The sequence below is a fragment of the Impatiens glandulifera genome, chromosome 3 (genome assembly GCF_907164915.1).
Source record: "Impatiens glandulifera chromosome 3, dImpGla2.1, whole genome shotgun sequence".
Lineage (NCBI taxonomy): Eukaryota > Viridiplantae > Streptophyta > Magnoliopsida > Ericales > Balsaminaceae > Impatiens > Impatiens glandulifera.
The window spans coordinates 38995332-39019211 of NC_061864.1; the positions used below are offsets into that span (position 1 = coordinate 38995332).

The 23880-nt window shown below is 31.8% G+C and overlaps 1 protein-coding gene across 1 annotated transcript; it reads right to left on the reverse strand.

Annotated features, from left to right (window-relative positions):
• Positions 1-10967: 10967 nt before the first annotated feature.
• On the reverse strand, positions 10968-12356 carry LOC124930212. Its single transcript, XM_047470571.1, has 2 exons — positions 11924-12356; positions 10968-11635 (listed from the first exon to the last, which is right to left on the reverse strand). Exons 1-2 carry the CDS (start codon positions 12354-12356, stop codon positions 10968-10970), a joined length of 1101 nt encoding a protein of 366 aa, XP_047326527.1.
• Between the last annotated feature and the right edge of the window lie 11524 nt (positions 12357-23880).

The following is a 23880-nucleotide window of genomic DNA, read 5'->3' on the forward strand; positions in this document are numbered from 1 at the left end:
TTAGGGTTTCATTGCAACTTAGAAATATATATATAATTGATTCTCATGTGAGAGTGTAAATATTAAGAGTCCTAACCTACAAGAATCCAATGCGTTGGATTCCCGTTCACGTGTGGATACAAATAGAGAACGTTTGCAACAATAAACGTCTCCATAATCATATAAAAGAGAACTAATTTAATATACTTGTCATGATTTAATCATTAAGCACGTTTAAACGAATTAGGGTTTGTAAAATATTTTGAATGCTGATTCGTTGCTCGACCTAATCCGTTGTAGAAAATTGAACGGTTGTTAAATCTGGAACCACCCTCATCAATATTATCTCTCACTCCCTCCTATTACCCATAGGGTATGTTTGGATGGGTGGAATTTGAATTTGAATTGACATTGGAATTTTAATTTCAATTCCATGAAAATTCAATTGCTATGTTTGGAAAACTATAGAATTGAAATTCAAATTCAAAGTTTCGATTTTTATTAAAAAAAATTATACCTGTTCAACATTTTTAACTTCATAGAATTAAAAACAAAATATATCGGTTCGACATTTTAACTTTCTAAATTCAAAAACAAAATATCGGTTTAACATATTAACTTCTTAAATTAATATATATATATATATATATATATATATATATATATATATATATATATATATATTAATTTAAGAAGTTAACTTACTAAAATAAAAATAAAAAGACATTGGTTCGATATTTTAATATTCTAAATTCAAAAAAAAATTATCGATTGAAAACTTTAATCGTGTTTTAAATGATAAAATAATTAAGTTATTTTGTTTGAAAAAACATACAAAAAAAAATTTAAATTACAATTCTAACCTAAAAAGAATGGAATTGAAAACTATAAAATTACCTAATTCTATTAGAATTTTAATTCTAATTCCAATTCTAAATATTAAAGGGTCTACCAAACTTAAGAATTGGAATTGGACCTTCCAATTCTAATGCCAATTCTAAGCTTACAAAAAAACCCATAGGTTTCTTCGTAAATAACACATTCTCGTCACATATATAAGAATGGTTCAACACTATGTTAATTCATGTCGCTCCTCTCCAATATTATACATCATACCTAACTTTGTGTTCATTTCCTTCCCTATCTATCAAACACATGCCACCATAAGAAAAACTCAGCTATTTAAGACAAAAATTAAGTTCATCACTCTGACCTACTATCTCGCTCAACCAGCTCAACACTCTAGTCATACTATATCTTCTATCCAACGTTCTCTAACACCTTTGCATCATGACATTGAATGAAATTTGTCAACAACGGAACAATTTCCATCACGAAGTCAGAAATATCTATATGGATTTTTTTGTCACATAATTGTTGTAGTAGACAATGATGTATGCTGGACACCGATAAAGAAAAAACCAAGATATCAAAGTAAAACCATGAGAGTACCAACTCATAAACATGCAGTTGGATGTTCTACAAAATGAGTCGCTTTTGTAGTCTACATCTTGTTCAAAATTAACATTCGATCTCATCAATAGGATGATCACCTTGATTCCTATGAATTTTAACTTTTTCAAACTTTTATCTTCTGACTTTTGCCTACTTACATGGGAATCAAATGAATAGTCGTAAGAAGCTTCCTCCATTTTATACTCTGGTCCACTTTTTACTCTTGCTCAAATTCTGACCATCATATGTAGCTCTTTTATTTTTGTAGCATGTTTACACCATCTACATGACATGAATTTTAAAATATATGTCATTTTTTCAAACAGATCTTAATTAACCAACCATCTCATCTATTTACTCTCACAAAATATTTACTATCAAAACTAATAATAAAAAATATTATTTAAATTAATTTATTTTTTAAATTATAATAAAGGCTCAAACTTACCGTTATACTAATTTATTATTGCAAAGTCTTTGAATTTATTAATAATTTAAATTAAATATATTAATTTCATATATAAACAATTAGGACAAAATAATGGAAGCGTTTTACACTTATACCTAATACATCAATGAAATTGAAGGTTTGAGATATTTTAGAAGCATAATAGTAAACTACATGTTTATAATGATTTATATAGTCTAATATCGAAATCGTGTTTATTAGATTTCAATATGTTTGTATTTAAAGTTTTAAACATTTTTTTTCTAATTATAACAAATTTTAATATCAACCTATATATACCCTACTCTAACTAACTTGTGATTATTTTTAAGATATAGACATATATCATAAATTTTTTAATTAATTAGATTTTCTAATTATATTTTAGGTTTGTTCAATTGAGAGATTATTATTTTCATTTCTTTTAACAATTTTAGACTTTAAGACAAAGATGATTCTATGTTATTAATTTCTTTTAATTTATTAGTTTATAAATTCAATTTAAATCTTTTTTTTCAATGATTTATATCGATAAACCTACAAGTACACATAAGTTTGTTTTACTAATAATTTTTAAAATCTTCAATTAAATATAATATAATATTTATATTTATATTCTAAAGTGCTTATATTATTCAGGTTTTAAATATAATATTTCTATTACATTAAATAAACTTTTACATTATAAAATAATTCTTAAAATTAAAACTTAATTTTAAAACTCTTTAAATCCCAATTTCAATTCATTCCGATCATATATTATGTTTATATTAGAGTATAATTAAAATAAATTGACATTCACTATTTACATAAACATTGGTAAATATAATATATTAATATATAATCAAATATTAATAATATTTCATTTCCAAAATAAAAATATAAATAACTTTTTTTCTACATTAATTGATGGTGTTTAATAGTACTAAATATTTTATTTTTATATAACATTTTGATATTTTAAAATGGATGTTTACTATATGAAAATATAAACTAGTAGCTATAGATGAAAATTAATCAAAAATATTAAATATAACACTGTCTAAAAACTTATTCTTATTAAAAAATTACTTAAATCTATTTTTTTTATTAAACACATAAAAGTTATTTCTAGAATTTAAGTAGATTGTAGCAAGTTTAATATACTTTTAATTTTTACATTTAAATATGCATTCATATATATAATTAAATATTAATAATATTTAATTTCCAAAATAAATAGATAAGTCATTTTTTCTTTAGATTAATTTATTTTTTTTAATAATATTAAATATTTTATTCTTACTTAGTAAAATGATATTTTAAAATTTATTTTAACTGAATGAAAATATTTTGTAGGAAATATTCAAAGAAATAAATCTAAAATATTAAATATGTTTACATGTAAATAAAAGTATGTTTTTATTAATTAATTAATTAATTAAATTATATTTTTAATTATACATAAACTTATTTTTAGAATTCATGTAAGATTACAACAAAATTAATACAATTTTTATTATTATTTATAATATTACTTTAATATAAATTCAAGTATCTATAATCCTCTATAGAGGTATATAAATAAAGAAGTTGTTTTAACTTTCTTCACACCCTCCTCTTCTTTAACTTCTTCCTCTATCATTCATTTTGAATTTTTATTATTTTTTTCAATCATTATTTTTATGTTTCTAATTTTATTATATTTACTACATAAAATGAGAAATTTTGTATACTACTTTATTTAAATTTTCTTCTTTCAACGTGAAGTAAATGTTAATTGGAACAAATTTTTACAATTATTCCTCGAGAAACATATTTGAAAGAGTCCCCTACTCTTCATCTTGTTTTTGTTTTTGTGAATTAATTTGATTCCGTTTATTAACACTACTCTATTATTTTTAAAAAGACTTTATTATTTGAAATAGTTAAAGATGGGCACATATTAGCAATCATTTTATCAAGCATTAATATGAAAGAATTTTACATTTTTGAGACGAATAATACAATATAAATATGTGTTTCGAGGTTTATGATAGGTAGGAAGTATCAATAATAAGGTACATGGTTATGATGGCTTATATAGACTTATTATAAGTTAGTAAGATTTTTATATATTTGTGTTTGATGTTTGTAAACATCAAATTCATGTATATCTTAATCTAACTAATTTGTGATATTTCTATATAAACCATTATAGACATATAACTTACCATTTATACTTATCGTATTATAAATTCAACAATTTGTATTTTTTATTGTATTTCATGTCTGTTACAAGCGCGAATTTATACCTTTTATTTCTTAATGTACTCTATATTTAATAATATTCTTAAATATGAGCGATTGTGTCGTTGATTGAAAAGGGTTATGATTTTCTTGGGAGGGATGGAGTGGAGTCCTCTGACAAATGATTTGCGAATTAATTTGACATAAACAAAAATAATTGAGAATGAGGACTTTAAGGATCCTGATGATTCATGACAAGTCTATTCCTCATGTTTTGTTGTAAATCGTGAAGCTATTTGTATTTACATTAATTTTGTTTATTATTTTTTCTTTGTTATATCATTTAAAATACTTCAGTTAATTTAGGAGTGAAATGTTTCATTTTTTTATTTATCAATCTTTTATATTAACTTTACAAACTTGAGTTATTGTTTTCCAATCTAGATTATTAGTAGTTCTATCTAAATAAGATTAGATTAACGCTAAACAATTATATTTATAAGTCCAGACAAAAAAAAATGTGAAAAAAAATCAAGAAGAAAATAATCATTACATAGAATTTGAATTTGCAAAAATTTACTTTCAATAAATATATGAATAAATTAACTAACTAGATTTTAATATATCTAGATTTTAATATATGATTGTTAAAAAAAATAAATGATTATATGCATAAAATGGTAAAAATATTACAATACAAGAATATTAATTTTGTAATATTTAATTTAAATTTTAAAAAAAAAATTCTTAACTCTTTTTAAATATTAGTTTGAATTAGAGTTTATAAAATATTATGTAATAGTTTTTTATTTCAAGCTAAAAATAAGGAAAAGAATTGAAAAAAAGATTAAAATAATGTAATATCTCGCTGATAATTAGTATAATTTCTACAATAAAAAAACTATATCAAATTATATATGAAAAATTAAAGTGGTCTCAATTGTTTGAGTTAATAAATAAAAGTCTATAATATAAGATATAGAATCAATTTTTTCGAGTTATACTTTTACCCATTTATAAAATACCAAAAATCATTATTTTGATGATCACTATAGAAGTGTATACAAAATCATATTATACAACTTGGATTAATGCGATCGAAGTAGTGCTCATTCATACATCTTGAAAAATTGCCCGAAAGCAAAACTATTTTACATGTATAGTTTCGTATTACGGTGTTAGTACAAATTATTAACATTAAAGATATTATTTTATACTAAACACATGTGCAACGAGTATGTGCAGGAATGCAATAACATGGAGTTCCGTGGAAAAATTCCCCCAACATATGTTACATATTTTAAGCATAGAGTGAGTAGACACCAAAATCATGCATATATGATAACTTTTATAACTTGATTCTAAATTTATGAATAACTTTTTGAAATGTATATAGGTCGCCCAATTAACACACGATAACGATTTATCAAATTACCTTAAGATCTTAGGCTCCGGTCCAACTATGTACTCATGTAGTTTTATTTGGTGTGAAATAAACGGATACAAATTATGTACAGAAAAACATGACGAAGGTCTGAGTACTCAAAACAGCGGAGTTGTTGTTGTAGGCAACAACGGATCAGATACTTTGTCCTACTACGAAGTTTTAACGGACATAGTTCAAGTACAATACTTTTCTCACAAATGGGTTGTGACAAAAATGGCATCACGACCCGATTGGAAGTTTGTGACAAAAATAAATCTACGTTTTACAAATATATAGTTAAGATTATATTAATATTTTACCTTAAACTTCAATATGCTTGTACTAATATATTTATGAACATGTACCATGCCGCCAAGAAAACTCACTAAGACATTTAGGGGGCTCATTTCACAAGTTGGCGACCTTACCACCCGGTCTTCAGGGAGCCGGGGGAGCATTTAGGTGAGCCAATAGGGGACCGGGTGTTACATTCGAGGGAACGAGTGTTGCATTCGGGGGAACAAATGTTCAATCCGGTCCCAACAGGTTCTATCCCATCAAGACACCAAACACAGGATGATGATCTTGAGGAATTCATTGAGAGTTTATATGCGGAGCCTAAGCAGCAGCAAGAGGATCCGAAGACTGAGCAGGAGCAGCGTGAGGATAAGCATGACCAGTCCAAGTCCACTCTAGATACTGCTGGTACTGGTAAATTTTTCACTAATATTTATTGTTTATATTCATTTTGACCATATATTATTAATTTGCTATAACAAGTTCTTCCTCCACGCGGAGACGAGGTCGTAACAAAAATATTGAGCTTTCGAGAAGGCCCTAGGGATTGAGGGTTCCACTTAGATTTAGAGATATACATGGGAGGCCTGATGGTGATGCTAGGCGTATGTGGTCTAGACATGTGGGGTCGATGGTGCGGAACTCTGCACTCATCTCGCATCTCCATCTAAAGTGGAAGGCCTTGAGTACCGATCAGCTGCATTTAGTATGGTGTGTCATGAAAGTTTGTAATTGGACTTGCATTTAATTAACTTTCAATTGAAGTTTAACATTTGTTGGTTTTTATTTTTTAGGATCCATTCGAGAGAATAACTATCCCTCTAGACACGTACAGACGGATCGAGATTGCACACGCCAAACAAATATGGGATAGGAGGCACTCCAATTTGATTCGGGATTACGTGTGGATTCATAACGGAGATGAGGAGGCTATACTTGCGCGTCCCCCACCATGCTATGATCTCGCAGATTGGGATTTCCTCTACAAAAACTACTATTTCAGGGAGAGTTTCAAAGTACGTAAAATTTCAGAATAGAAATATGTATCGACGACGGTTCTAACTATAATTTTATTTTAAATGTAGAAAAAAAGCTCAATCAATATTGGAAACTAAAGACAAGTGATGTTTCCCCACCATACGGGTAGTAAACCATTTTCATGAGTGGAAGAAGAACTGGTATGTATATTATTTTATTCGATAAAACTTACTATAAAAAATATAACTAATTTACTGATGAACAATTTATTTGAACAGGAGGCTGAACTCGGACGTCCACCTACTATTATAGAGAGGTTTAGAAAGACTCAAACCCTAAGAGTCACCAAAGACAACCCGACCCCAATGCTGGACCAACTGTCACAAGAGAAGATCGTAAGATAAAGTTTAATTCAAAATTTAATATAATTATAGCTTAATTATATAATGAAAGTTAAAATGTGTAGGCGGAGATGGAGTAAGTAATTAGTGACACACACGATATCTCCGACTTTGAGGTGAATGAGAGAGTGTTCGGGCCTTACGACACGGGACAGTGATGGATATGGGGGAAGACGTGCAGCCATCGCTATTTCACGGTGATCGGCGGAGGAGCGGCAATTCTCAGCGTGGAGGGTCGTCGCTAAAGGAGGAGAACCAACAGCTCCGAGCGCGGGTCAATGAACTCGAAAGTAATAGCGACAGAATGCTAGCTGAATTGGCAGAATCTAAACGACAAATTGCATTTATATTATCACAGTTACCGAATCAACCACAACCGCGAGTTAGTTTATCGTGTTTGGAGTAAGTACTTTTTGGATGTGGATTAATTTATCGTGTTTGGAGTAAATACTTTTTGGATGTGGATTAGTTTATCGTGTTTGGAGTAACTAATTTTTGGATTAAAATACTGTATTTCGTATTGGATTAAGAATTTTGGAAATGTAATGATTTTTTTATGGATTGTATTGTATTTCTTTTTGTTTGGCTGATAATTAACAGGTTAAAGTTATATAAAAAAAACAAACAAAATCATTAAAAATTTATAAAGAGGGAATACCGAAAGATATCAAGGAATCTGTCAGAAAATCCTATTTACAAAATTCCGACAGTTTTACATAAATTTGTCGGTAAAGGTAATGCCGAAAGATTCATTGAAATCTATAATATAATTTATAATTTTTCATTAAAGTTTCACTTATAATTATGATGCAGTATAAATATCTTACATTGCATCAAGTTTTAATTGTTGGAAACGTTAGTGGGCAATCGACGTATTCATTCACAAACTCATGATAAGATTAAAAAAATGAAGAGATTTTATTTCAGTTCATCTACATTCTGCAAATATAACTACTATATTTATACTAGAAAAAAAACTCTTAGACGGTCAGAATTAATTCTAATTAAAACCCCATATTAAATAAAATATAATAACGTCTAACATTAACTAGATCTTTTATTCTAATTAAGACATCTATTAAACAAAAGATAATAATGTCTAATTTTCAATTAATTAATTTTATTTTTAACACTCCCTTGCAAACTGAATTCTTCTTCATGATTCCAAGCATACTCCTCATTGTGCTAAAAACTTTCACTCCAAGAGGCTTCGTAAAAATATCTTCTATTTGATCAACAAATTCCACATATTCAAGTCTGATCACCTTTTTGTAATACACTCTCGGATGAAGTGATATCGCATATCGATGTGTTTACTTCTATCATGAAAAACATGATTCCTTGCTAGAGCTTGAGAAGACTTGTTGTCAACAAAAAATTGTGGTTGCTTCAATCTTTGACAAACTTATCTCCTTCAACATTCTTGTTATTCAGATTGTGTGACAAGTGCAAGTTGTCATTGCGACATATTCAGCTTCACAAGATGATAGATAGACCATCGCTTGTTTCTTCGAACTCCATGAGAATACACTAGACCCCATAAAAAACACAAATCCAGTTATGCTCTTCCGTTCATCTATATCTCCGAATAAATCACTATCCGAATATCCAACAAGTTGAAAATCCTTGGACGATGAATAAAATAGTACAAAATCAATCGTACCTTTCAAATATCTCAATATCCTCTTTGTTGCATTCATGTGTTCCGTCGTGGGCACCTCCATGTATCGACTAATAATTCCAACACTAAAGAGAATATCCGGACGAGTACATGTCAAATACCTTAGACATCCAACGAGACTTTTGAACAATGTTGGATCCACATTTTCTCATGTTTCGTTCTTACTCAATTTAATTTTAACCTCCATAGGGCCACTAGTTTGCTATTCAACATATTGAATATATCCAGAACTTCCTTCACATATGTTTGTTGCCCAATAAAAATCCCATCATCCGATTGACGCACTTCTAATCCGAGATAAAATGACATTAAGCCAATATCTGTCATCTCAAATTCTCGGGCCATATCATTCTTGAAATCTTCAAAGAGACTCGGATTATTTCCAGTGAAAATAAGATCATCCACGTAGACGCATACGAATAAACAATCTCAATTTTTATCCATTTTCACATAAAGTGCATACTAATGTGGACATCTTTCAAATCCTTTCTCGTGAAAATAAGCATCAATTTGACTATATCATGCTCGAGACGCTTGTTTGAGACCGTACAAAGTCCTCTTCAACTTTAATACCTTTCCTTCTTGTCCTTTAATCACATAGCCTTCTAGTTGCTCCACAAAAACATCCTCCTAAAGGAAACTGCTAAGAAATGCCGAGATCACGTCCAATTAGAATATTTTCCAATTTCTTTGTGCCGCTAGTGAAACAAAAAATATGATTGTTTCTAGATGAGCAACTGGAGCAAATACTTCATCATAGTCCACTCTGTGTCGTTGTGCATACCGTTTAACGACTAATCTCGCTTTATATTTTTCAACAACACCTTTTGCATTCGTTTTCTCTTTGAATATCCACTTGACACCAAGGGACTTCTGACCCGCTAGAAGAGAAATGAGTTCCCATGTATTGTTTCTTTCAATGGCTCAAATTTCCTCTTTCATGATTGTCTCCATTTCTTCTCTTTACTAGCCTCTTCAAAACTCAAAGGCGTTGTTTCGGCTAAAAAGAGAACATAGAGACATCATTCATTACATCTGTATTCTCGTATAATTCTTGGATAGTTCTCATCCTTTGTGATCCTTTATTAGGGCTTCCACTTGATGAAGATGCACTATAAGATGTGTTCGGTGTCATCGTAGGAACTATGGGATGCCATGTTTCTTCTCCTTGTTTGTCCTCATTAAAGAATGGGAAGAATTCATTGACGGAATCTTCATTAACTTCCCAATTCCAAGAAGCATCTTCATCGAACTTTACATCACGACTCACAACCATCTTTCCGTTGACAGGATTGTAGAGCTTGTACACCTTTGATTTTTCGTCATAGCCGATGAACACAAACTTCTCACTTTTATCATCAAGTTTGATTCTCTCTTGCTCTGGCACATGCTTGTAGGCAATACTCCCAAAAATTCTTAAGTGAGATACATCTGATTTATTTCCGCTCCAAGCTTCAATTGGTGTTAGATCTTTCACGTTTTTGGTCGGACAACGATTAAGGAGATACACTGCACACGCCACTACTTCCGCCCAAAATTCTTTTGGCATCTTCTTATGTTTCATAATGCTCCGAGCCATATTGAGGATAGACCGGTTCTTCCTTTCAGTCACTTCATTTTGCTGTGGGGATCTAGAGTTGTGAGGAAACGTCTAATGCCATTTTCTTCACAGAAACGGTTAAAGACATCATAAGTAAATTCTCCACCTCTATCGGTTCTCAACGCTCGAATCATATAATTAGATTCTTTCTCCACCAAAGTTTTGAAGTTCTTAAAAGTATCAAAACTCTAAGATTTTTTTTTCAAAAAATAAACCCAAGTCTTTCGGCTAAAATCATCGATGAAAAGTAAGAAATAATTACTTTTACCATAAGACGATGGTTTGATCGGTTCACACACATCGGTATGAATTAATTTGAGCGTCTTCATTGCTCTTGATGTTGCTTCCTTCGGAAACCTTTCTCTTGTTTGTTTTCCTAGAAGACATGCTTCACAAAGTTGATCTAGATGATTCATCAAAGGCATCTCCTTCACCATTTTCTTTTAGGACATCATTTTTAGGCCACCGAAATTTAGATGTCCCATCCTCATGTGTCAACACCACGCTGGATCCATCACGGATACTTGCAAGCAGTTTGGCCCTTCGGTTTGAATAGGGAGAGAAAACATCATATTCTTTGACATCGTCACCTTCGCAATTAGGTTAGCCCTTCCATCTTGTAGCCAAAGATTATGATCCTTCATTAACATCTGGTAGCCTCTTTTCATGAGTTTCCCCAAACTCAAAATATTGAATTTTAATTTAAGAACATAATACACATCAGAAATAAATTTGTGTGTACCATCCTTCAACTGAATCAAAATGGTACATTTGCCTTCAATCTGAACTTTCGAAGCATCTCCGAATGTGATATTTTTAGTTGCCTTTTTCTCAATCTCAACAAATTTCGACTTGTCACCACACATGTGGTTACTTGCAACGTTGTCAAGATACCATTGACTTTCTCCTCCAATAACTTTTTGATTTAGCGCCAACAACAACGTCGAATCCTCCGTTTCTTTTTCTTCTGTGAGATTGACTTCTACTTTCGCATCATCGGCATACCAGTAGTCACGGGCATAATGACTCAATTTGTGACAATTGTAGCACTCAACGTGTGCCTTTTCGTATCTGTCACTTCCTTGTCCTCGTCCACGTCCTCTTTCTCTTTCTCTACCTCTTGGATTTCCTCGAGATTTTACACCATTTACTCTGTCGATATCTGAATTTTTGCCACGTCCTCGACCGCCACCACGAGAATAACCTCGACCTCAACGAACTATGCTTCCCTTTTCACCAAAGGAATGATTGACTAGAAGGGCTTTCTACAAAGGCTTTTTCTTGTTTTTGTTCATCCATTCTTCATGCACCCGTAATGATCTATTTAATTTGTCGATTGAGAGATTTTTCAAATATTTGTTCTCTTCGATTTCAACCACTGCATGATCAAATCTTTGATGTATAGAACGTAAAATTTTCTCGATTATTCGGATGAGTTCTTTTCTTTTGCCAATTCGCTTCATCTGGTTGACAATAGATAAGATCCGCGTGAAATAGTCTGAAATAGATTTCGATGCTTCTTGATGAAGAGCTTCAAACTCTCCATGTAAAATCTGAAGCCGCACCTTTTTTACCTTGACAACTCCTTTGTGGGAATTTTCTAGAATTTCCCATGCTTCCTTCGACGTCGAGGCATATCCTACTTTCTCAAAAGCATTATCATCTAGACACTGGTGGATTATAGAAAGGGTGTGTTGATCCTTATTTTTGTTCTTCTCGGACTCTTGAATTTGGGCTAACGTCGCATCCTCATCAGTTTCGATAATCCCACCACTATTTACGATTTCCCACGCACCTTGAGAACTAAGTAATGTCTTTACTCGGATAGACCAACTATCATAGTTGTCTTTCGTAAGACACGAATATTGGAACATCAAAGACATTCTTACTCTGATACGACTTTGTTGGAAACGTTAGTGGAAAATCGACGTATTCACTTACAAACTCAAGATAAGATTAAAAAAATAGAAGAAATTTTATTTTCAGTTCATCTTCATTCTGCAAATACAACCACTCTATTTATACTAGAAAAAAAAACTCTTAAACGATCAGAATTAATTCTTTTTAAGACCCCTATTAAACAAAAGATAATAACGTCTAATATTAACTAGACATTTTATTTTAATTAAGACACCTATTAAGTTTAAAGATAATAACGTCTAATTTTCAGTTAATGAATTTTATTTTCAATATTAATGTCTTACTATGCATCATATAGACATCTTACATTGTATCGAGTTTTATAAATTTTTGTATCTAAAAGAAAACAATTCATTGATTCTATTTATATATGATAATGTTGACTCTTCAATAATCTCTTAAATAAAATAATAGCTTTATTTATACATAATCTTGTATACATAATCTTCTAACAAATATTAATTAAATTAGGTTCACTCCACCTCGAGTTGTATACTTTATGTAGAGTTTACGATTAAAAATAGACATATAATACATAAAGTTTTATATATATATATATATATATATATATATATATATATATATATATATAACCTACTGCATGGAGTTCGGTTGTTGAGCCCAGGCTCTTTTCTTCCGCGCCGCCACAGCTTCCGGTGTACTGCGATTGATCCAGTCGCGGCCACAGTTTTTGGTGAACTATTTTAAATTTTCAATTCTTACACAAACAAATAAAAACAAGATATCATTTATATCTAGCTGTTTATTTAATTGTTTTATTTATTTACATAGTTTTATTTCAAAACAGTCTGAAAACTAATTAATTAAAATCTGATTGATACATTTTTAAACTAATTATATATTTTAATTATGTGCAACTATTATGTATAGAAATTTTAGAAAATAAATTTATTGGTATGTGATTATTTTAAAATTATAAATCGTGAGATAAAACATGAATATATATATATATATCGAATATAAAATTAAAACATACAAAGAAAGTCTGAAGAGGGACAACTTCTGGGTTTAGGATAATAGAAATGCCTATCAACCAATTATAATACTTAACTTCAATTTAAAGTTCCAAAATGTCCAACATGCCTAAAACAGTGGCTCAATAGGACCAAACAGGAACACAAAATTAAAGTACCATTTTATAAAAGGGATCGACATTTCAAATCCATGCCAGATGTCCATTCAAAACTTCTAAGATAAGCTTTAATTTTTTATTAATTACTTTATTTTTTTTTTTTTTATGAAGGGTAGTTAGCGGTCATGATCAACACCTAATTTGATTAGCCTATTAGGCTTGACATTTAAAGCAAATAATTAAATATGTAGTAAGATTTGGAACGTACCCGGGAATGAAGGTTAAACACACTTTCCTCCAAACTTTTATTGATGATGCTTCAAATTTATTACAACTGGATGATGGTGCTAGAGAGTACAATAGAGAGAGAGAGTACAATACAGATTTCAGGGGTCTTTTTCGCCTCCTCTTACAACCCAACATAAACAACTATTTATAGTAAAACATTTAAATAAAAGTTAAAAACTTGAACAGTGATTCCCAGGATTCCCGGGATAAGTTTCTTCCCGCAAATTACGGATCTTGTCTTCTTCTGCTGCAAACAGTACCTCCCAAGATTCCCGGGATAAGTTTTTTCCGCATCTTTCGGATCTTGTTTCTCTTTAAATTTTGAACTGGCTGGATGATGATGATCCAACGTCTTTTTTTGAAAAATTTTCAACCAAGGTGTCTTTGATTGCTTCGAAAATGTCTTCAATGGCGACATCACTTTGAGCGTCTTGAAGATAATCGGATGCCATAGTTGAGTCTGATTTGTTTGATTTATTATCATCTTCAAATTTAGACATAAAGTCTTTCTTCATTTCTTCAATATATGCAGATATCATCTGACTTTTTGATAAGTTCTCTGACCTCATTCGAAATTTTTTGGAGATATAATCAAACGGGGACGGTGCTTCCGCTACTTGTCGTTTTTCTTCATACATACTTATTTGCTGGTGTAGGAGGTCCATTGTCTCCTTCCCGAATCGCTCTTTTGTTTCCTGATCTACTCTCATCATCTTATCCCAAAATTTATAAAATGATGACTTAAACAGACAGGGAATGCCTGTTTTGGTATAACCAAATTCAGGAATCCATCTCCAGATCCATGGAATGGAAAATTCAGTAAAAAAGAAACATGAAGCTATTCCGTCAATATATAAATTAGCTTCTTGTTTTTGCAGAAGCTGGGGAGATACATTGCTCCATTTATCGAATAGGACCTTGATTTCTTCTGGTAAAATCTTTGGGCAGGGACCAAAACGGTAAAACCAGTCTATGAACCAGTGGGGAATATCACCTCTATAGACATTTGCACATACCTTGATGAACCATGAATGTTTATATTTATTATTCTCATAATATAGTGCCTTAGTAAAGGCATCACAATAATCCCAATAATTAAATTTGATTGTTGTCGTTTTATTAAACGATAATTCTCTTTCTTTCATTGGGAATATTCCTCAATCTTCCAACGAAATTGTCTTTTTTATTATTATTTTGCTGAAATTATAAATTTCTTTGTTTGCCCCAGAGAAATGTGATATTTCACATGACCCACTTTGAATAAGTATTTGCTCGTAAAATATCCGAGACTTGTAAGTCCTTGACGGAGTGGATGTATTATCCAAATACCTCTGCATTATTGTCCATGGCTCATTCCTCCATTTGACGTCCTTCTCTTCTAGGAGAAATATAATTTCTTTATATTCATTTCTTATAAATCCAATATTATTGGATTCTGATTCTTCATCTCCCAGTATTCTGGCGTACGTTGGATTGTCTTTTTGACTATCCGAACTTTGGGATAGATCCATTGCTATCAGTTTTTGTTTACCATACTGAGATATGATCTCTGGTGCTCTGCCCCGACCTCTTCCTCTGATAGAGGAGGATCCTCTTCCTCTATTAGAGAAAGAATCATAACCCCTTCCGCTCATTCCTGTAAATTTAAAAATTCACGGGTTAAGAAATCAGGGAGATTATTATCTATCCCTTTTTTGTATGATATTTCAAAATCAAATGGGGCTAAATGAGCTTGCCATCTGGCGAACATTTGTTTTGACACATCATGTTTAAAATCTTTCTGGAACATGAATTTAGCTGCGTTGCAATCTGTTCGTATAATAAATTTTTGATTATATAAATCATCTTGGAATTTTAAAACACATTTGACTATCGCCAGAATTTCTTTTGCGACTGTTGCATAATTCTTTTGAGAGTTGTTCCATTTCCCTGAATGGAATCTGACAAGATAGACCTGTTTTGTTTCTGGATCTAATTGAGTTAGAATTCCTCCAAATCCTATGTCAGATGCATCAGTCTCAATTACCTTTTCCCAATTCGGGTTACTTATCATTAAACAAGGGAGTACCTTTACTTTATTTTTAATTCTCTTAATAGCCTCTGTATGATGGTTTGACCATGGTTTAGGGTTCTTCTTCAGTCTTTCATATAAGATTGATGTATCTTCTGTTAGATTTTTATAGTATGGAGCCACATAATTTAAGCTGCCTAAAAATCTTTGTAATTGTGTTTTATCAGTGATCACATTTGGGAACTTTTCCGCAAATTCTATGTTTCTATTAATGGGAGTAATATTTCCCTTTTCAATGATATGACCTAAAAACCTTATTTTTGTTTTGAAAAGATCCATTTTTGGTTTAGAAATTACTAGTCCATTTTGAGTTATTATTGTTTTGAACATATTTAAATGTTTGAAATGAGTTTCAATTGATTTTGAATAAACTAATATGTCATCAATGTAAACAATTATAAATGTGCTATAAGGATTAAAGATATTATTCATAATTTTTTGAAATTCGGATGGAGCATTTTTTAATCCAAATGGCATTACATTCCATTCATAATGTCCTATAGGGACATTGAATGCTGTTTTATACCTGTCAGATTTTTCAATCTGGATTTGCCAATATCCTGATTTTAAGTCAAACTTTGAAAATATTAAACTATCATACAGTCTATCTAACAGATCCTTTTTATTAGGAATTGGGTGCCTAATCCATTTTAATACTTTGTTTAAGGGTTTATAGTTTATTACTAACCTTGGCACGCCTCTTTCGACTTCTGAATGTTTATTTACGTAGAAAGCCGTACATGACCAAGGTGATTGTGATGCCACTAGTAAAAAAAGGAGCTTTACCGACGGTTTTTCCCGAAGGTTTTGTAAACCTCTCCTAAATACTCCCGAGAGGAACAAATCCTTCGGGATTAAAAATAGATTCCGAGGGGGGTGTAAAACCTTCGGGTTTATTAATTATTACCGAAAGTTCTACAAAGAACTTTCGGTTTTTACCTTCCCAAAAAACCCAAAAAAATTCTAAGTATTAGGTGTGGGTTATTTGCGAAGGTTTTAGGAAAAACCTTCGGTTTTCAAATCCCTTGGTTTTTTAATTGCGAAGGTTATTCAAAGACCCTTCGGTTTTGCCTTTTTTGAAAATTTCATTTCCGAAAGTTGTACAAAGAACCTTCGGTTTTGCTCATTATCAAATTTTTGAAAAAGGTTTTTCCGAAGGTTTTATAATAAACCCTCGGTTTTGACTAATAACTAAACCGAAAGTTTTATGAAAACCTTCGGCCTCGACCTCTATAAATACAAACCCTAACCCTTCTCTTTTTCATTCCGCTTCTCTCCTTTCTCTCTCTTCCGCCTCTGCCGCCGCCTGCCTCTTCCAAGCCAAGCCACGGGTTCTTCTCCTCTCTTCAGGTAATTTGTTTGATTTGTTTTTTTTGTTTTGTTTATTGTAAGATTTAGATTTTTCTTAAGTTTGTATATATATATATTATAGATCTAGATTTATGTTAGTTTACGTTATTTTGTTTGATGAATATATATATATATATACATATATCTGAAATGCATTTAGGATATGGGTGATGATTCGACATGGAAGAGACTTCGGCGTACACCGGAGAAACTGCATCCGTGTTACCAGAATCTGATAACACAATCAGAAATTGCGGCACGTGAGGAAGAGGTCAGAAAGATGACGCTGGAAATGGAACAAATCCGACTAAGGGATGCCGAAAGAGGTCGTTTGCTGAGTGAAATCAAAGCGGACCGGGCCGAAATGTCTCAGAGATTAGAGAATCTCGAACAGGAACTTGTCTTGTTGAGGAGTCGACTGAATCAACCACCCCCTCCTTCCACCCCATCTAATAATTAATTTGTAGATTTATTATGGATTTATGACAGTTATGTTTTAATATTTATGAATTATTGTTATTATGTTTGTTTTGTTTGGTTTAATATGTTTTATTAAATAATTATGTTTTGTTGACTTTTCACCTTTTTTTAAAAAAAAAACGCATCGCCAAAACCGAGGGGTTTATTTGAAAACCTTCGGTTTTGACCAATTTTTTTTAAAATATTGGGGTAAAAACCGAAGGTTTTCAAATAAACCTTCGGTTTTGACCTTACATTAAAATTTTCAGATTTTTTTCTAAGTATGGGGAAGGGTAAAAACCGAAGGTTTTCAAATAAACCTTCGGTTTTGACCTTACATTAAAATTTTCAGATTTTTTTCTAAGTATGGGGAAGGGTAAAAACCGAAGGTTTTCAAGTAAACCTTCGGTTTTGACCTTACATTAAAAAAATCAGATTTTTTTCTAAGTATGGGTAAGGGTAAAAACCGAAGGTTTTCAAATAAACCTTCGGTTTTGACCTTACATTAAAAAAATCAGATTTTTTTCTAAATATATGGGGTAGGGTAAAAACCGAAGGTTTTCAAATAAACCTTCGGTTTTGACCTTACATTAAAAAAATCAGATTTTTTTCTAAGTATGGGGAAGGGTAAAAACCGAAGGTTTTCAAATAAACCTTCGGTTTTGACCTTACATTAAAAAAATTAGATTTTTTTCTAAGTATGGGGTAGGGTAAAAACCGAAGGTTTTCAAATAAACCTTCGGTTTTGACCTTACATTAAAAAAATCAGATTTTTTTCTAAGTATGGGGAAGGGTAAAAACCGAAGGTTTTCAAATAAACCTTCGGTTTTGACCTTACATTAAAAAAATCAGATTTTTTTCTAAGTATGGGGAAGGGTAAAAACCGAAGGTTTTCAAATAAACCTTCGGTTTTGACCTTAAATTAAAAAAATCAGATTTTTTTCTAAATATATGGGGTAGGGTAAAAACCGAAGGTTTTCAAATAAACCTTCGGTTTTGACCGGTAAAAACCGAAGGTTTTCAAATAAACCTTCGGTTTTGACCTTACATTAAAAAAATCAGATTTTTTTCTAAGTATGGGGAAGGGTAAAAACCGAAGGTTTTCAAATAAACCTTCGGTTTTGACCTTACATTAAAAAAATCAGATTTTTTTCTAAGTATGGGGAAGGGTAAAAACCGAAGGTTTTCAAATAAACCTTCGGTTTTGACCTTACATTAAAAAAATCAGATTTTTTTCTAAGTACGGGGAAGGGTAAAAACCGAAGGTTTTCAAATAAACCTTCGGTTTTAACAATTCCAAAAAAAATTCTGATGAAGGTCAAGACCGAGAGATATATTTAAAACCTTCGCAAATACACATCAAAACCGAAAGTTAATTTTATAACTTTCGGTTTTAAGACTACCTAGTTTGTTCAATTCTTTTGTTTTTAACCCACTAATCTTAACTTCTAACTAATATAATCAATTTCGTGTTGTATTTTAAAATTTAATATTGGGTTTCATGTTCACATATTTATGATTGTGTTTGATTATTATAGAGAAGTCTATATGAATGTTCATGTTTGATTATCTTATGAATGTAGGTAATGTTTGATCAAATGGATTGTGCAATATTTTGAATACATCAAATGTGGTAAATTAATATTGTTATAGGTCATTAGAAGGTGAAAAACCAAAGAATTTAACCTTTTGTCAAGTGATAATTCCGAAAGTTATATAATTAACTTTCGGAAATAACCATCAAAACCGAAAGTTTTCTATAAACTTTCGGATTTTACATTTCTCAAGAACGAGGGTTTTATATAAACCCTTCGGTTTTGATGTAAATTTGCGAAAGTTAATTATATAACTTTCGGAATTATCATTTCACAAAATTGTAAAATTCATTGGTTCTCTACCTTCCAATCTAGACTCCTAAATAATATAATCAAGTGTGTGTTTTTATTTTAAAAATTTTAATTGTCTTTAATGTTAAAATGTTTATGAATGTGTTTGATTATATATAGAAGTGTATATGAATGTTTATGTTTGATTATCCTATGTATTTGTGTAATGTTTGAACATATGGATTGGGAAATGTTTTAAGGATATCAAATGTGTTAAATTAATGTTGTTCAACGTTATTAGAAAGTGAGAATTCAAATAATTTAACAAGTTCTCATGTTGTAAAACCGAAAGTTAAATATATAACTTTCGGAAATATGCCTAAAAAACGAAAGATTTACCAAAGCCTCTCGTTTTTGTGTATTTAAATTTAATTCTAAAAATGTATTTAAAGATTAAAAACCGAGAGTTATATTACAACTCTCGGAATTCTAACATTAAAAACCGAGAGTTATATTAAAACGCCTCTTCCTCTTCTCTTTCCCGATTTCATTTTATTTCTTCTCCTCTCATCTCCTCCGCCGCCCTCTTCTCTCTCCCCGACGAACAAGCAGACCACCGAACATCTTGCGCCGCCGCCCTGCCGAACACCTTGCGCCGCCGCCCTGCCGAAGACCACCGAAGCTGTTGAAGAATCGCCATCTGCCGCCGCCGCCGAATCTTGAAGAAGCTCTGCCGCCGCCGCCGCAGCCCTGCAAGGTTAGTTTAGGGTTTTATTTTGAAAGTAGGTTAGATTAGTGTTAGATTGTTGCAATTAGGTTAGATTAATTTTAGATTCTTGTTAGATTTTTCAGATTAGGTTAGATTATTGTTAGATTTTTGAAATTAGGTTAGATTGAAGTTAGATTTTTGTTAGATTGTTGCAATTAGGTTAGATTATTGTTAGATATTTGTTAGATGTTTGTTAGATTTGTATGTTAGGTATTTTGTTTGATATTAGGTTGAAAATATGATTGATTTTGGTTAGTTTAGGTTTTGGATTGATTATTTTATTCAATTGATTTGATATATGTTCGGTTGAATGTTTGTTGGTTTGATTGTTAATTAATTGAGGTTTGATTTAGGTTAGACATGATTGAAGTTTAGGTTAGAATTTTAGGTTAAAATTTTGATTTTGGCTAGATTGATGTTTGATTGGAGTTTGATTCGATTAGATTTATTGGTTTGAATATTTGGTTATATTAATGTAGGTTAGGAATTTAAGCCGCCCGCTGCCCGCTCGTCGATCTACATTCGCTGCTCTTCTTCGTCGCTCTATTTGTGCAAGGTTAGTTCTTGTTGGTTTATTATATGGTTAGGTTAGTTTCATGTTTGATTTATGTTAGATTTAAAGTATGTTAGATTAGGTATTATGTTAGATTAGGTATTATGTTTGATTTATGTTAGATTATGTTAGATTATATATGTTAGATTAAATTAGGTTTGAAATGTGTATGAATGAAATAAGGTTGAATTATAATTTAAATAGGTTTTGAAATGTGTATGAATGAAATAATGTTAGAATATATGTATGTTTAGATTTAAGTTAGATTTATGTTAGGTTTTATTATTATTTGTTTATGTGTAATTTTGGTTGGATAATGATAGATTAGTTAGAAATTATGTTAACATTATGTAATCCTAATTAATTTAGACAAATTTAAGTAAATAATAAGGCGGGTTGTTTTCCATTTTATTAGAAATATGGAAGTACCCGATAAAAGCTGGATGACCTTACGTCGAGATCATCCAGATTACGAGGAAGGTGTTGACAAATTCCTTGAGTATGCTGTTCGGAATACATCCCGACAAACTGTGAAATGTCCCTGCGTGAAATGCTTGAACACGCCATTTATGGAAATAGACGAAGTGAAGACTCACCTCATCGTTTATGGAATAAATATCCATTATGAGTATTGGTATTTTCATGGAGAAAAGAGACGTACTACTCAAGTGGTTAATGAAGATGTCGATGAAGATGCCGATGACTACGATGATGATGACGACGATGATCAATCGGAGGATGCCGTGCCGGAATTCAACGATCCGATACAGGAGATGAATAATACAGTTAATGAACAGGTGAACGAAGAACGTTATATGCACGAATTTATAAACGATATGTTCCCCAATGTTAATGACGTCCCGACCAACGATGAACCAGTCGAAGATGCCCAAAGATTTTATAAATTGCTTGATGATTCCAAACGGCCATTGTATGAAGGTGCTCGAATAACGAAATCATCGGCACTACTGAAACTACTTCACATAAAAAATGTATGTCAATGGACGAATTCTTCGTTCGATATGTTGCTGCGTCTGCTTAAAGACTACATATTACCGATTGACGCTCAATTGCCAAACTCATACTACGAAAGTAAAAAATTCATTACTGATATCGGGCTTAAATATGACAAGATAGACGCATGTAAGAACAATTGTATGCTATTTTGGAAGGACGACATAAATGAAGATTCGTGCAGAGTTTGCGGTCTTTCAAGATGGAAAGTCGACCAAACAAGTGGGATAGTTCGGGAGAAGCAAAACGGGAAATTCATTCCAAAAAAGGTGTTGAGATATTTCCCTTTAATACCAAGACTGCAAAGACTATACATGTCCTCAAAGACGGCTCCAATGATGAGATGGCATAAAGAAGGAAGAGTTGATAGTGATACGTTGAGACACCCCGCTGATTCCTTAACTTGGAAGACGTTTGATGAAAATTATACAGATTTTGCTTCAGAATCTCGAAACGTAAGACTTGGTTTATCAAGCGATGGGTTTCAACCATTTGCAAATGGAAAAAAATCATACAGTGTTTGGCCGGTAATTCTCGTCCCTTATAATGTGTCACCCACGACTTGCATGGATTCTAGCAATTTCATTTTATCTATGTTAATTCCGGGTCCAAAGAGTCCGGGAGATGCAATTGACATATTTCTCCAACCATTGATCGAAGAGTTGCATGAACTGTGGCAAACAGGTGTGAGAACGTTTGATGCACACACCTCGCAATACTTTAACATGCGAGCGGCGTTGTTGTGGACCATTAACGACTTTCCCGCATACGCGAATTTATCAGGCTGGAGTACGAAAGGTAAATTTGCTTGTCCTTGTTGTAACAACGACACGGTATCCCTTCGATTGGTTCATGGTTCCAAACAATGTTACTTGGGTCACAGACGTTTCCTTCCACCGAAGCACAAATACAGAAGGGATAAAGAATCGTTTGATGGTCGAACTGATTATAGGGATCCCCCTAGATTGTTAACGGGGCAAGAAAGTTATGAGCAAGCACGAGACCTAGAAGACATTATTCTTAGTGCGGATATGAGCAAGAGAACCAAGATATATCATGAAACGCGGGGAGACAATTGGAACAAACTTAGCATTTTCTTCCGTCTACCTTATTGGAAATCCCTATTATTGAGACATAATTTGGATGTGATGCATATTGAGAAAAATATCTGTGATAGCGTGTTGGGAACAATAATGAATGTGAAAGAGAAGACTAAGGATGGTCCTAAAGCTCGTAAAGACTTAGAACTCTTAGGCATAAAATCATGGTTACAACCTATAAATGATGAAGGAGTTGTTCATTATCCAGAAGCGCCTTTCACTTTGACATCCGAAAATAAAATACGTCTTTGTAACTTCTTGAAAGATCTCAAGTTGCCTGATGGGTTTTGCTCAAATATCGGGGGTTGTGTAAATTTGGAAGAGAAAAAACTTTCGGGATTAAAGAGTCACGATTGTCACATCTTGTTGGAATATCTAATTCCTTTAGCAACTCGTGGATTGCTTCCAGAGTATGTGTATGATGCGTTAGTAAATTTGTCTCGTTTCTTTCGGTTGTTGTGCTTCAAAGAGTTGATTCAAGAGGACCTGGAACAATTGTACATGGATATTACATTGACACTTTGCAAATTTGAAATGATTTTTCCGCCGTCAATCTTCGACATCATGATGCATCTCCCGGTTCACTTGTCATTTGAGGCTTTGCTTGGAGGACCTGTTCAGTATCGATGGATGTATCCCTTTGAACATTACATGGGTACAATGAAAAGATATTTGCGGAATAATAACCACCCCGAAGCCTCTATAAGCGAGAGCTATCTTGTTAACGAAAGTATTAGCTTATGTGCCAGGTATATGGAGGAACAAGATCAAGAAAATGCACAACCTTCGAATTTTGTAATGTTCACGATCAATTAATGTGATCGTTTAATGTATGCTGCATTTCTTTTATCATTAATATATTGGTTTGGCTGAACAGGTTTTGGTTAGGTTTTGGTTGCGAGCAAAATAATCCGCACATTTTTAAAATTTTAGGGGAAAAAACCGAAAGTAATATTGAAATCTC

What these genes read in the sequence shown, in the direction of transcription:
- LOC124930212 (XM_047470571.1), bottom strand. Translation starts at nt 12,356, where the DNA reads ATGTCTTTGATGTTCCAATATTCGTGTCTTACGAAAGACAACTATGAT. An exon ending in CAACCAGATGAAGCGAATTG is followed by an intron (nt 11,636 to 11,923) that starts GCAAAAGAAAAG and finishes GCAAAAATTCAG; the next exon opens with ATATCGACAGAGTAAATGGT.